Raw genomic sequence first — 14,041 nt, 5'->3', positions numbered from 1 at the left:
CGAATCTTTAGCCTCCCAGTCCATTCCAATTCCTGAAATATTAAGAACAGGGTATCACAATACACAACTGTCAGTTTCATGTTTTATCGGGAATTTGGTCTTGTATTTGAAGACCATGATATCTGATAGGTGGATTGTCATAACATCCCTCGGTATGCAACTATACAGCTCTGAACTGTGACAGTAAATCTGTAATCACCAATGCTGAAGTAGCGTTGCAGCAGCAATTCCTATATCTGACAGAATGTCCTAGACCGGGTGTTTCGTGAATCTTTGTTTGCAAATCTTAAATACACTGAGCATAAGCAATGCCAAAATCAGAGATCCAATGGAGATCTTCAGGTGAGAAATGCAGGCAAGGCATACATACCCTCCTATATAAGCCCTCCTCACCCATCTCTGTCCTGTATCAAGTTGCCAATCATCTTGCCAAGAGGCACGGTGCCCTTGGCCATGATCTCGAGCCTGGACGTGTTGGAGGCGTTCCCGAACAGCGTGAGCCCGAACATCAGGAGCTCCGGCAGGAACAGCCTGGACGACAGGAAGCCGTGCCAGTAGTGCGGCTCGAGGTCGAAGAAGGCGTCGAAGAAGCGGCGCGTCCCCTCGAGGTCGAGCTTGAGCAGGATGTCCATGCCGAAGCAGAAGAACTCCCTCTGCCGCCGCCTGTTGGCCGGCCACAGCTGCTTCCACACCTCGGCGGAGAGCGCGTCCCCGGTGAGTCCCGCCGCGCCGCCGCCGGTGTCGAGGAACCGCACAATGGCGTCCGCCACGATTGGCGCGGTCGCCAGCGTGCGCGCCACCATGTACCCCGTGGACGGGTGCACCATCCCGGCCGTGCCGCCGATGCCGACGACCCTCTGCGGCAGCACGGGCAGCGGCCCGCCCATGGGGATGACGCACCGCTCGTCCTCCTCGACGCTCCGGACGCGTATCCCCAGGTGCCTGAGCCGCGCAGCCATGCGCTCCTGGATGTCGTCCATGGCGAGGCCCGGGCGCGCGACGAGGGACGTCTCCTCGAGGAAGATCCTTGTGGGCGAGAAGGGCATGGCGTAGAGGAACGTGGGGATGCGGCGGTTGCGCTCTTTGATCTCCGACCCCTCCGGGAGGTGCGAGTCGCGCCAGTCCATGAAGAGCATCTTGTCGATGTCGAACGGGTGGCCGTCGACCTCGGCGAGGATGCCGTAGGCGACCTGGTAGCCGGGGTTATATGGTTTGTCGTACTGCACGAGGCAGCGGGAGAACCCCGTGGCGTCGAGCACGACGGTGGCCGGGACGGCGACGCCGTCGTCGCAGATGAGGAGGGAGGAGGCGTCGTGGTGGACGGCCTTGGCGACCTTGGCCTGGTGGAAGACGACGCCGTTGGCGACGCAGCGGTCCATCATGGCGGACTTGAGCTTCCGGCGCGCGACGCGGGCGTAGGGGCGGTCGAGCGACTTGGGGCTGGCGCCGTCGCCGATGAAGACGGACGCCGACGGCCAGACGGTGTCGAGGCAGTGGGAGAGGCCCATGGCCTCGAACTCGTCCACCCACACGCCGTAGTTGTTGGGCCACACGAGCGCCGGGGACGGGTCGATGGCGCACACGGAGAGTCCGGCCTCCGCCACGCGCTGCGCCACGGCGAGGCCCGCGGGCCCGCCGCCCACCACGGCGAGGTCCACGGGGCGGGCGCGCGATGGGTCGTAGCGGGGGAGGTCGAGGGACAGCAGCTCCGGCTGCGTGGGCGGGGCCAGGGACCGCAGCGCCGCGGCCGACGCCGGCCCGGCGGACGTCCCCGCCGCGGCGCGGCAGAGGACGGCTGCGCGCGCCGCGGGGGGAGGCGGCGGCGGCGGCTTGCAGGGTTGGTGGTGGGTGCGGAGGAGGAGGGCGGTGGCGGCCATGGGGCGGTGGGAGGTGGGGAATTCGGGCGCGGTGGAGCCGTGCAATCCTGAGCCTGAGGTGGTGGTGATAAAGGTGCCGGCTGATTTGAGTTGGGGGCACCACCACAGTCGAATGTGGCATTCTTCACCCAAAGCACCTCAAATGTTAGCATTTTGCTATGAGTAAGAACCGAAATTCAAGCAACCTTTTTGTTATGAAATATGTGAGATATCGCGCGGCGAGCCACTGCCATGCGAGGCTGACCCGTTGAAACAAATAATGTGGCTGAATTATTAAGGGGTTTACGTGGGGACTGATTGATAGAGTGAGTGTGTATATATTTTAATGAAGAACGTTTGAAACACTAATATTTTATGACTGCTACATTTCAAATATACTGATTTGATTTACTATCATGCTTGGGCAATTTAGTGTGGTGGGTGCTAATGATAACAGAAAATGGAGGGGCGAAGTGTCGTATCTAGGGTTTCATCTCTAAGTCACAAGTTGAACCCACCTCTATTTTAAGATTTCTCATATACATCTTGGTTGCAATTTATTTTTGTAGAATATTTTTTAAAAACATATTTTTGTGATAAATCATAATTTGATTGCTGCACGTATTCCATATGAGCCGTTTCTAGCATGCGTACAAGTTCTGAAACTGTACTTAGAATCGACGTCGTTGCACCTTTTTAGAATCGACGTCGTTGCACTCTTTTTGCAGTGCAGCGTGCACAATGCGTCATTCCGTACACTTAAACTATAGAAATAATATATTTATGGTGAATCGTAGTAAGATTGGTGCACATATCGCACTCGACTGGGCGCTAGCCCTTCTTGTCGTACGAAGAAATAGCATGTGCACACGTTTCCAAACTGTACGCCGACATCATATCCTTGCCTCCTAGCATCTGCAAAAAAAAAAAAGACAATTTCTGCACCTAATTGTCCTGGAACACGATACAAGGAAAGAGCAAGGGGAAGTTCGTGAAAACGTTGTTGTGGTTGTGGAGTGTGGATTCCACAGGTAGATCCCGCGCCGGACTCTCTGAGGTAAGAGACAACAGGCTGAGGGAAGGTCGGAAGGACATGAATGGGTCCCGCTCCACAGCCACCACGAGCAGCAGCATCGAAGGCTACCCCCACTACTTGTCACTTTTCAAGCCGTCCAAATTTGTAGCAATACCATACGCTCCCCGTGTTTATCCAAGGCCTTGTTGACAGGGAGATGTGATTGGGCTTGTGTGAGGCCGTCAGCTGAACTGGCCAGCAGTCCATATCAAGAAAGGCTGTAAAGAATTTCCAGGTAGTTATAAACTGTGGTTTTTTGTGCCCCAAAAAAAAATGAAAATCCGTGCTAACCATCGGATGTATGTGAAGATGGCATATGCGAGTTTTTTTTTTTATATAAGGGGCATTTGTAAGGTTGGCATAACGACGACCATGAGAGCTAGAAACAAGACAGTGTTTTCTTTTTTTCTTTTTCTTTTTTTGAAACGAACGAGAGAAACAAGAGAGTATCATGCTCGTCAGAACTCAGAACCCACTGGTCACTTGGTCAGTACACACACAAAGGATGGAAGCCGGAGGGAACATTGGTCAGCATTAGCAATGCTCCCTTTCAGAGGAGAGCCCAGGCTGACCACATGTTCAGACAAAATGGCCCCAAACATACAGCTGCTTGCATAGGCACTACTACAGTATATATTGTTACTAAGGATCTAATCATCTAGACCTAAAAAAGGAAAAATAAAAGAGTAACATAACATACAGGTTGCACACAGTATATTTCACTACTAATTAAGATCCAAACCTAAAAGCTACAAAAAAAAGAGAGAGGTAGAAGAAGAACTGAAGAAGATACTGTTTAGAAATATTCAGAGACGGGCTTGGTATTGAGAAGGACAGAGAGCGTGCCCCCCTGGTTGTTCTTAGTTGTGGGTGGGCGGGTGCCTGTGGACCGAGTGGTAGTCGGCGGTGAAGGGTATCCGGCCACCGAACTGAACCTGCGAGCCCGAGGCAGGGATCCTCCTGGTCCTGAAACGGCGGTGGCTCCTCGCCACCACCGCCTCATCCTTCCTCCTCCCGATCACATCTTCCCCACCATTCGCCGACGCTGGCGGCGGCGGCGGCGCGTTTCCTAAGATGTTCACGGCTGCCGCACGGCCTCGGCCTTCGTCGCGGCTGGCCGCCATTAGCATCTCTGAAGAAAAATAAAAGATGCATCAGACACCATTGATAGGTAGCGACAATCATTCGATCGAGCTTCGGATCATACGAAAATCAATGCTTTCTGAACTGCCGAAGCACTCTGGAAAATGCGTGTGTGGCCATGGCACAAGGGTGAACATGTAAAACTCTGTCAGGAAATGGTGCTCTGAGTTTTCTTTTACCTCTGCGCGCGGTGGCGACGACGACGGCGGGGCTGAGCGCGGCCAGCAGGGCGCCGAGCAGGAGCAGCAGGCCGACGCAACTTATTAACCGCCGCATAACTACCCGGCCTGTAAGGCTGTAACTACCAACGACCTTCCTCTGAATATGACTGGCTAGCTGCAGAAGACGCCTGAGCTCTGAAACTCCGAAGTGAAGAGAGGTCGATCAGGAACGGAAAGGCATGCCGGAGATGGCTTTAAAGGCCCCCGGGGTTCAGTTCAGCAGGGGGCGCCCACGCACACGCACAGGGACGCCATTGGTCAAAGCTTTGGGCTACGCCATGCATGGTGTGCGCCTGTGCGCCTGTACTTTTAAACCGTTTACGATAATCGCGCGCGCATGGGGCTCTGAGACTGATACTCCGACCTGTCGACCAGTTGGTCATTGGCCTGATGGTAAGTTTGTCCCTTGTAACCTGTCACCATTTGCGTCTCCCGATGGTGTTTCGGAGTTGTAAATTGAAGGACCCCGAGGCGAGGAGAGGCCACTGCCACTGCTGCTTGGGGTTGAAGATCTTGATGCCGTGGGCCAGTGCAGCGTGCATTTCAACTACCGTGTGGTGTGGCATGCAACGAGTGCGTTCTCAGCAATGTTCCCGACGATTCGGTTCGGTGCTTCCCCCCAGAGATGGTCCGTGCCCTGAATCGTGACCCGTGCGGATCAATCTGCGGCCACACAGGGTTCTGAAAGGAAACCTGGTTGGGCGAGGCGAGGGGCACACGGGCGTGGCTACTCGCGCCAATCATGGCGGCATGATTCGAAAAAGCACGTACGAGCACGCCGCGAGCGCGAGATGGGCGACGGCTTCGACGCCGGGCGGGGGACGTGGTGCGCGTTCCTGGTTACGAGGAAGTTGCAGGTAGGTGGCGAGGAGGATGGAGGAGGCCGGGCCTAAGCATCTGGTCCAGGTCGGAAACACCGCTGCTGTGAGCTGCCTGCTAAAGAGCTTTTTTATTCCCATCAGACAGTCAACTCGGTCTTTTTGGAGGACTGGAGGAGGGATCCCGCTTTCGAGGTGTAGCCAATGGCCTCCTTCCTTCCCGTGCACAGCGCGCTACATGAATCCGTGTTCCTCCGTGTTGACACATCACTTGTATCCGTGTGCCATGATGTGCACACATCTTTGAGCGTCCCGCTAACCGAAACTAAGAGGGTGTTTGGGTCCATGATTCGGATGTTTGATACCAATTAGAACTGATTATAAAATAATTGTATAAACGAGGGCTAATTCGCGAGAGGTCGTCTCGTGAATTAGCCCTCGTTTATACAATTATTTTATAATTAATTCTAATTGGTATATTTTATGCAATTAGTTTTATCATTAGACTATATTTAATACTCCTAATTAGTGTGCAAACATACGATGTGACAGGAACTAAAGTTTAGTCCGGGGTATCCAAACACCCCGAAGCATGTGTGTTTGGTTTGAGAGTTGAAGTGGGTCGGGATAGATCGGATCCAGTTTTGGAACTTGGAAGTGTTTGGTTCAAAGATTAATAAGTTGGGTTCATTCCACCATCTATATCTATATCTATATTTATACCTATTTTTTTGTTTGGTCCAACTTCTGTCGATGAGAGGTGGGCCTGATGTTTAATAATGGGCCCACTTGTCATAGGCTCCGTCTCCTCCCGTCCACCGCCTGCACTCTTCCGCGAGAACCGTCCGTCTCCCTCTCTGCGACTCCACCCGTCCACCTCCTCTTCCGGGCCGCCCGCCCGACCGCGCCCGAGCCGCCTCCCCGGCCACGGCCGCGCCGCCCGCCTCGGCCAGGGGAGAGGGAGGAGGAGCTGGGGGAGAGGGAGTGGGGGCCGGCCGGATCCAACGGAGGAGAAGGAGAGGGAGGAGAGAAGGTGGGAGTCGGAGGGCCGCTCGCCCGCCACGACCGTCCCACCCGGTCGCGCCGCCCTCGGCCTCGACCTCGGCGGACGGCATTGACTCAGCAGCACCTGGAACGGAGGGAGCGTTGGGACTGGCAACAGCAAGGAGCGGACGTTGAAGGGCTACTGCAGCTCACGAAGAGGTAGCTACCGGCGGCACTGAGATGCTGCCGGCGGCAGCAGGGGCGGCGAACACCTCAACTCACCATGGCCACGACCAAGGGGTGGAGGCCTCTCCGGTTAGGAAATTGGATAAATCGACGGTCGAGAATGTGGAGGTGATCTGTAGGTTGATGGGATTTTGGGAGTGATTTTGAGGGGGTTGCGGTGGATTCGTCGGACGAGCGGCCGGCGGTGAGCTATCGCGAGAGACTCGATAGAGGTTTGAAATATAGGCAAATTTTGGATTTCTGCTGTCCGTCACGGTGAACCAGTAGAAAACTGAAGAAAAACCAGCTTTCCCCACTTGAACCCACTTGAACCGGCGCATAGGATGGAAAACCAGGGAAAAGCTAACCAGAAAACCGCATAGGGCATCCACCAACCCCTGCCATACGTAGCAATGGTCGTAGCCATAGTATTCCGTTTGGTATCACTATAAAAAATATTCTTAGTGTGCAAGGAACGTATATGTAAATACTTTTTTAAAAAATATTTCAAACTATCTATTTAGTTTCCAAACTTTAGGAACCGATTGTCGCTTGAAAAAAATATGGCATTTATTAGGAGTCCAATATGTATTAGAGTAGAAAAAATACACATGAAAATAAAAATTATTGCATATTGAGCAGCGTCGGTGCAGGCTAGATGTACGCTATGCTACTACACTTAGAAATGGATCTGCGTCTACCAACACATATACGCAATGTTCAGACAACAACGGTGTTTGCTAAGCAAGAATATATGTGAAATGTAGTCTCTTTGTATGGTACAACCTGTTACATATTTAACCATGTTTTTTCTGTAGCAAATATCTTGCTTAATAAAATTTTTTTAAATTTAATGGGTATTTGAGGTGAAGGAAATAATTAAATTAATTTTTTCTATTAAATGCGTAGGCATCGAATAAGTGTAATAAAAAAAATACTATAAGTTTAAAAAATATAATTGACCTTTTACCGTAATGCACGGGCTATAAAAATATTGCTCCAATGTTTGGGCCCGCTCGGTCCGTTCGGTTAGCCCAAATCGGAGAAACCATTTCGACCCACGTACGTCCCTCCGTCTCCTTGCCCAAGCGGAGCAGCTCCACAGTGTGTCTGCGAGGCCACACGGCGCAAGCACGCGAGGGCGGCTAGGGGCGGCGCTGGCGAGGCCACGTGGACGAGCACGCAAGGGCAGAGCTGGCGGCGCCGTCGAGGCCACACGAGCAGGCGAGGAGCAACGCACCGCGGCGCGGCAGCATGGGCAGCGAGGGACCAACCGGCGGAGCAGGCGAGCAGAGGCAGATCGGGGTGAGCGGATGCGACGACGATAGGACATGCGAAGGCTGGAGGGCAGGACGGGTTGCTCGGGTGGAGCGGCTATGCGAGCTCGAGCGCCCGGAAACTCGGAGATTGCCAGTGGTTGAGCGAGAGAGGGTCAACTAGGAGTGGCCGATGGTGTTGCCGGTAATGTGGTGATGTAAGGCACGAGAGGAATCGCCCGGAGGTGGAGCACGGAGTAATTTGGTCCAGTGGCCGCTTGGTTCGGGGAGAAGAGAGGGAGGTAAGTGGAGGCTGGAGGGAGAAGATAAGGTTGACAGTTTGATAAGTAGGACTTATTAATGGTTGCTAACGGTATTAAAATAGCATCCAACTCTTATCCTTTCAAACTCTACAATCATAAAAGAAAATTAAAATGGATCCATCCCTTTTAACCAAACACGGCTGCAGGATGAAGCAGAGGACTGGAGTAAGTACTCGTAGTTGCAGTGGTACTACTACGCTGCACGGACTCCACTTGCTTGATGACTAGCCTAGCCTAGATCGTTACCTGTTCCCCGGCGGCGGCACGACGCCAGGGAGACACCGCGCGTCCCGCCCCCTCAACGAGTCGACCGACACGTACGGCAACGGCACGTGCGCGCCGCAACGCACAGACACGGCGGCGCGGCCACCGACGAGCGAACGAGCGAGGAGGCAGCTGGCCGCCCGGGCTGCTGGAGTCGGCGGGCAACGCTCCCACGTCGACCTAGACCGAGGCAGGCAGCCGGGACCGCCGCAACGTGAGACCTCTCGCCCGGAGACGGAGGAGAGAGAGGCAGTGCGAGGGCCGAGGGCGCGCCGCCCAGGAGTGCGTGCGCGTTCGCCCTTCGTCCAACGCGCGCGTTCGGGGGACACGAGGGCGTGCGCGGCGATCCAAAAGTCCGTCCGGTCGCCGCGCTCAGACCTGGCGGTGGCCGCTGAGCATAAAACGTCGACAAAGAGGCCGGGCCTGCAAGCCTCACCGGGATCGGCTGCGTGGCATCATCGCTATCGCCAACAACCAAACCAGCATACGGCGACACTTGGGAACTGATGACTACCAGACAGGTCGCCACTTTTGCTTGAGGAGCGATACTTACTTATCAACAAATTGGTTATTATTTTTCATCTTAGGAAAAAGAACAATCCAACGGAAACAATACAAGCCCCCATTGTATGAAAAAAAAAAAAAACACCCACACACGCGCACCTCCTGCTCTGCTACAGCCCAAACCAATCACCCAATTGAATAAGTTACACACCGGGAATACATACAGACGGCTCCCTCCCAACACTAACTTTTTTTTTTCTCTGTCGCTATCCTCCCCCTTTCAGCTCCCAGAAGTTGCTGTCACCTTGAAACAGTCGATGTTGCACAGCCTCACCGACTTCATCATGCCCCCAAACCTGTCATACACAACACACACACACCCATTTCACCACAGCAGTCACGAAACCAAAAACACCTCATCCGGCATGCTATTGAAAGGAAACATTTGGTAGGTTGGCAGAGGTGAGCTCGTACCGGTCGATGCTTTTCCTCGGCCGATCGGACTGGTCGACGCTAGCCCGCGGCTTATCGGGGTGGTCCACGCTCTTCCTGCTCTTGTCCCTCCTATCCGTGCTGCCCCTCGGCTTCTCCCGCCGATCCGTGCTATGTCTGTGATCTACGCTCGGCCTCGTCTTGTCCCGGCAGTCCGTGCTCTTCCTTGATACCTCCGCCGTGCACTCAGGCTCCGCCGGGGCGCGGTCCGACGGGCCCGAGCTCTCCGTGGACTCGTCGATCGGAGGTGGGGGCGGCGATTTCTCTATGGCCCCCACGAACTTCTTCAGGTGCCTGATGTATTCCGGGTACAGTTCTAGGTTGCAGTGGTTTCCGCCTTTGATCCACAGCGGCTCGTACTTCACTTTGGCAAGTTCCCACAGTGCCCTCCCGTGGGAACAGTCAACAACCTCATCGGCTGTACCCTGAGGCAAGATATCGTATTAAAATCACGAGCATGTGCATAGTTTTCCTACATCTTGACTGGATTGAACAGCTTGTACTACATAAGAAGGAAACATTTAGATGTTTCAATGGAGGACTACACAAACAGTATACACCATTAATAGTCATAATAAAGCCCTAGGTTCCATGTTTATAGTTAAAATAGAATTGACATGTTGCGCACATGAAATTTTAGCCTGCTAGAGGATAGTTGTCCCCAGTTTACAGTACACTATCTTTTTAGCTCACCAAACCTAGAAACTTTTAATCTGCATTATTAAGTCTTTGTGCCAAAAAGTAGCATTGATAGCCCTACTTTCATGCTTGAAAGAGGACTCTAGTAAGCAAGCATACATTTATGGTGATAATTTGTTAACCAAAATAACCATGAGGGTTCACAGGGCAATAACTCCATTTCTCTTGGCAAAGACTCAGTTGGATATTGGATGAACCGCTCGCTTTGCTTGGTGGAGGGATAGTTGTAGAGGTTATATACATACAGGACAATGTATTATCCTATCATACATATTAATGATGTGTTTTCATAAGCTAGTACAGAAAACAGTATGTAACAAGTTCTGGTGCAAAATAGTAGAGGTTCTAAAACAGATCACCTTACCTAAACCAGAAATTTAGGCAACTGCATAAACAATAGGGGGCTGTTTGGTAGGAGATTTGGATCAAATTCTTACTCGAAGTTCCTTGACCTATCCTATCATACAAATACTGCATAGTCCACAGCTTGCCATAAATTAAAAACCAGACATTTCTAATGATGGCACTTGATTGGCATTCTCTTTGCTGAGAAGCCTGATTGCCATAATACTTATGTACAAGTTCATTGATGCAATATTAAAATACCAGTATGAACATATGTGCCTGCAGTGGAACAACCAAAAAACAAAATAACAAGCGCTAAAGAAAAATTCAAGGAAGTAAAAAACACGCATGTCCTCATAAGTGCAGTCCAACTCTATATGACAATAAGGAATTACTGCAACAATGAAGAATACTCACATGTATCACTAGCACAGGACATCTCACTAATGGAATTTTGTCGATATTCTGCAAATACAAACCAAATTTAGATGTGATTAAGTGATAAATAAGATTAAGGACAAATTAAATTTATTACCTTGTATATGTCAAACCAGTATGTATGCTTTACAGGATACATCACTCTTAAGCCAGACAAAATTGGACTATGTAGAACAACTGCTCTCAAGCGAGTTAATCGGGATGCTAAATCCAAAGTAGGACCACTGCCCACTGATTGACCATAAAGGATGATATTATCCTCAGAAGCTCCATAGGTTTCTATGAGGCATCTGTATACAGCTTCTATATCAGCATAAGTGTTTTGCTCACTCGGCTGCAGTATTAGGGAACATAAAGGATTAGCATCATGAACATTGAGATCAAGGAAAAAAAAAATCTAAAGTAACAAAGGTGTGTACCTTCCCAGAGGATTGCCCATAACCAGAATAGTCATAGCTGCAAATGAATTATACAAGAGTAATTAGTATCTCATCCAAATTGACCGAAAAGGTGCAGAAAAGAAGTTCATCCCATGGAGGATCTTAGAATATGGATCCATGTGACATATACTCTTAATTTTTGGATTATGAGATCTCCAAAACATAAGGTGCCAATATCAAAGAAAGAAAAAAAGTACAGCTGCGACACTCAACCACATAAAATTGGTAACATAAATGGTTAGGGTAGTTGAGAAGATATGCATGAACATGTTTCCCATAAGAAAATTCGGTTCTTAACATGGTCATTCATAGATATAAAATAATTTTACTTAGCTCTTGGATTAAGTAAACCTTTATAAAGGTCATGTTTTTTGTGTTTAAGATGCTTCTTTCAGAATCATGACTAATCTTCATTTGATGAAACAATGAAACTCGCAGAAGATGGTGTCTAAATAAGTTTATGCAAAGACATTCCAGTTTGCTGAATTGCACTCAAGAAGGTCTGTATCAGCAATCACTAGCAAGAAAGCTGATGTCTAATTTATGAATGGTAATCATGTAGTGAATTGCAAAGTATACCCAAGGTCCCAAGCTAGCCACAAAAGCCCTATGGACTATGTTAGTAAAGTCCTCTGTGAACTTATATAACTCGGTCAACACATAGCACCTAGTTAAAGTAAGCAGCAACATGATGTTATGTGGCAAAAATGTATGGGCATAGAGAGGACAAAAGTAGGTTCAAAGGACAGAGCAATAAGAAAAGGATAAAAGAAATGTTTATTATGTTAGGAAACAACATAACAAAAGCAACAAAAAGCTTGACTTAAAGAAAAGGAGCAGAGGACAAGCCAACAGGCAATTCCTTCTAAACACAATTTTAAATTGGCTACAGCTGCTAGATTCACTGAATCAATCAATGATTCTCACATCCACAATCAACCACCAGACCACCAATCATCAGGCACATTAGACCCAGATTGCTTTACTTGCTTGATTTTCTCCCCCAAAACATGGAACTTAAAGTAGACACGAATGGAAATAAAAAAAAAATGTTCCTCAATTCCGGAGCTATTTCACCAACCAAGCGGGAAGAGCGAAACAAATAAGCTAAAAGCCAGAATCTTTAAAGAAAGTATGCTCAACATGAAGCTCCGGATTGGCCCAGCTAGAAAGATACACCATTTCTATTTAAAGAACGAAGATACTAAGATCTGTGTTTCCTAATTTCCACTTATGGAGAGTTAACAACTGTGAATAAGTAATTTAACTGTTTGAACATTTCCTCGGATAGTGCATGACAGAAGCTTGCAAAATTATTCCCCAACTGACACTTTTTATGAGCATTTTCATTATTAGAACTTTACATGCGCTACCAGACAGACAAACTGCATGCATGCATGCATTAATTTCATACTACTACAAGCACGTAACGAAAAAATTGAATTTGTTTGCACCACACTCCATTGGTGAATAATTCTGAGTAAACCAGGAAAAAGCAAATACAATAACATCTAAGAAATCAGCAAAACTGTGAAAAAGAAAACCAAGGTAGCAGCAAGCAAACAAAACCAGGCTACCTGCCACTACGCATAGAACCCAGTAAGAAGCAGAATATTCTATGACAATTAGATAACTAAAAATCTAGATAATTGTGCCATCTAAGATTGAGTAAATTCCATAGGTTTCAAGCAATTGCCTCGAGCAAATACACCAATGATCAACACTCCCGAAATCAGACGAGGCACGCGGAGGAAATGAGAACTTCTACCAGAACTACAGCAAGCAAATCCAACAACATCAAGCACTATACCAGCATAGCACAGTTTCATACTCGGATCATGAATGCCTCGAGGCAATCGTAAGTTTGCATCTGTCAGCGAAGCTAGGAGGCAGCAAACCCTACTGATCCGCCGAGTCCGAACATTACGCATTCTAGCCTCATTCCTAACTCCAGAAGCGATTGTAGCTCCGATCCAGCGACACACGATCAGGAAGATCCAGGGCTACACTGGAATCCCACCGTCCCGACAGCACATAATCGCATGGGCGGAAGCATCGCGTCCCAATCTGACCTGAACCGAGCCCAATCGGGGAGAGCGTCGCGTGAGTGGCGTACCCCATGAGGTTGACGTTGAGGTGAGAGCTGAGCTCGACGAAGAGCTCGTACATCTGGCCGAGGTCGGCGGCGTTGCCGTGGGAGTAGAGCAGCGTGAGCTTGGCGCCCGCCTGGCGCACGTGCATCGCGACCACCTCCGTGCCGCGCTTCGTCCGCAGCCGCCGCGCCTCCACGTTGCCCCTCCGCGGCACGCCCGTGAGCTCCACCACCCTGCTGCCGTCGCCGCCGCCCTTCACCTTCTCCTTCCCCTCCCCCTCGGGCTCCACCGCCGCCGCCCCCGCCGCCGGCGCCGCGGCGGCGGCAGGGGGCGGCGGCGGCGGCGGCGGCGAAGGTTGCTCCACCCCGTACGACGGCGGGCTCGGCGGGAAGAAGGCGAAGCGGGCCGCGACCGTCGAGGTGACGGCGCCCATCTAGGGTTAGGGTTTGCGGATGGGCCGGAGGGCGGAGGGGGGAGGAGGGCGCGGGGAGGGAGGGAGGGCGGAGCGCGTCGATGTTTTTCGGTTTCGGCTTGGCGTCGTTGAATGTGGAAGGGAAAGAGGGGGAGGAAGAGGAGAGGGACGGCGCTCCCCGCTGTGGAGAGAGGGTGTGGCGTTGCAATTCTCTCTCGCAGTTGTGTGTGATCTGGGTGGTTAAGCTCCAGTGGCTTTTTGCACGGCAGGAGGCGGCCCGGCGGTTGTTTGAAACAGAACGGGTCTCCAATCCAACAACCTCAGCAGACTCTTAAGTCTGGTATAGTGGTATAGAAAAAAATGTAATGATAATGATGTGCAACAATCTTTCGCGCGATTCTGGCGCGTAATACAATCTATAAGTTGATGTGGTATTATACATATGGATAGTAT

General features: G+C 50.6%; 3 protein-coding genes across 3 annotated transcripts; all 3 read right to left on the bottom strand.

The window, feature by feature from the left end:
• Positions 1-190: 190 nt before the first annotated feature.
• Positions 191-1,926, bottom strand: LOC101763950 (lycopene beta cyclase, chloroplastic). Its single transcript, XM_004951560.3, has one exon. It carries the CDS (start codon positions 1,875-1,877, stop codon positions 390-392), a length of 1,488 nt encoding a protein of 495 aa, XP_004951617.1. The 5' UTR covers positions 1,878-1,926; the 3' UTR covers positions 191-389.
• Positions 1,927-3,509: 1,583 nt separating this feature from the next.
• LOC101775993 lies at positions 3,510-4,422 on the bottom strand. The gene is made up of 2 exons (XM_004954622.2): positions 4,254-4,422; positions 3,510-4,063 (listed from the first exon to the last, which is right to left on the bottom strand). Exons 1-2 carry the CDS (start codon positions 4,348-4,350, stop codon positions 3,792-3,794), a joined length of 369 nt encoding a protein of 122 aa, XP_004954679.1. The 5' UTR covers positions 4,351-4,422; the 3' UTR covers positions 3,510-3,791.
• A 4,292-nt stretch (positions 4,423-8,714) lies between these two features.
• Positions 8,715-13,798, bottom strand: LOC101763546 (protein ABHD17B). Its single transcript, XM_004951559.4, has 6 exons — positions 13,200-13,798; positions 11,063-11,099; positions 10,741-10,977; positions 10,623-10,670; positions 9,144-9,586; positions 8,715-9,025 (listed from the first exon to the last, which is right to left on the bottom strand). Exons 1-6 carry the CDS (start codon positions 13,607-13,609, stop codon positions 8,950-8,952), a joined length of 1,251 nt encoding a protein of 416 aa, XP_004951616.1. The 5' UTR covers positions 13,610-13,798; the 3' UTR covers positions 8,715-8,949.
• Positions 13,799-14,041: the final 243 nt, after the last annotated feature.

Source organism: Setaria italica, chromosome I, assembly GCF_000263155.2.
Source record: "Setaria italica strain Yugu1 chromosome I, Setaria_italica_v2.0, whole genome shotgun sequence".
NCBI classification, from domain to species: Eukaryota; Viridiplantae; Streptophyta; class Magnoliopsida; order Poales; family Poaceae; genus Setaria; species Setaria italica.
The sequence above is the reverse complement of the archived record's forward strand: the minus strand, read 5'-3'. Positions and strand labels throughout refer to the sequence as shown.

What these genes read in the sequence shown, in the direction of transcription:
- LOC101763546 (XM_004951559.4), bottom strand. Translation starts at nt 13,609, where the DNA reads ATGGGCGCCGTCACCTCGACGGTCGCGGCCCGCTTCGCCTTCTTCCCG. An exon ending in ACTGGTTTGACATATACAAG is followed by an intron (nt 10,671 to 10,740) that starts GTAATAAATTTA and finishes TTGTATTTGCAG; the next exon opens with AATATCGACAAAATTCCATT. An exon ending in GTCCTGTGCTAGTGATACAT is followed by an intron (nt 9,587 to 10,622) that starts GTGAGTATTCTT and finishes ATCTTGCCTCAG; the next exon opens with GGTACAGCCGATGAGGTTGT.
- LOC101763950 (XM_004951560.3), bottom strand. Translation starts at nt 1,877, where the DNA reads ATGGCCGCCACCGCCCTCCTCCTCCGCACCCACCACCAACCCTGCAAG.
- LOC101775993 (XM_004954622.2), bottom strand. Translation starts at nt 4,350, where the DNA reads ATGCGGCGGTTAATAAGTTGCGTCGGCCTGCTGCTCCTGCTCGGCGCC. An exon ending in CGTCGCCACCGCGCGCAGAG is followed by an intron (nt 4,064 to 4,253) that starts GTAAAAGAAAAC and finishes ATTTTTCTTCAG; the next exon opens with AGATGCTAATGGCGGCCAGC.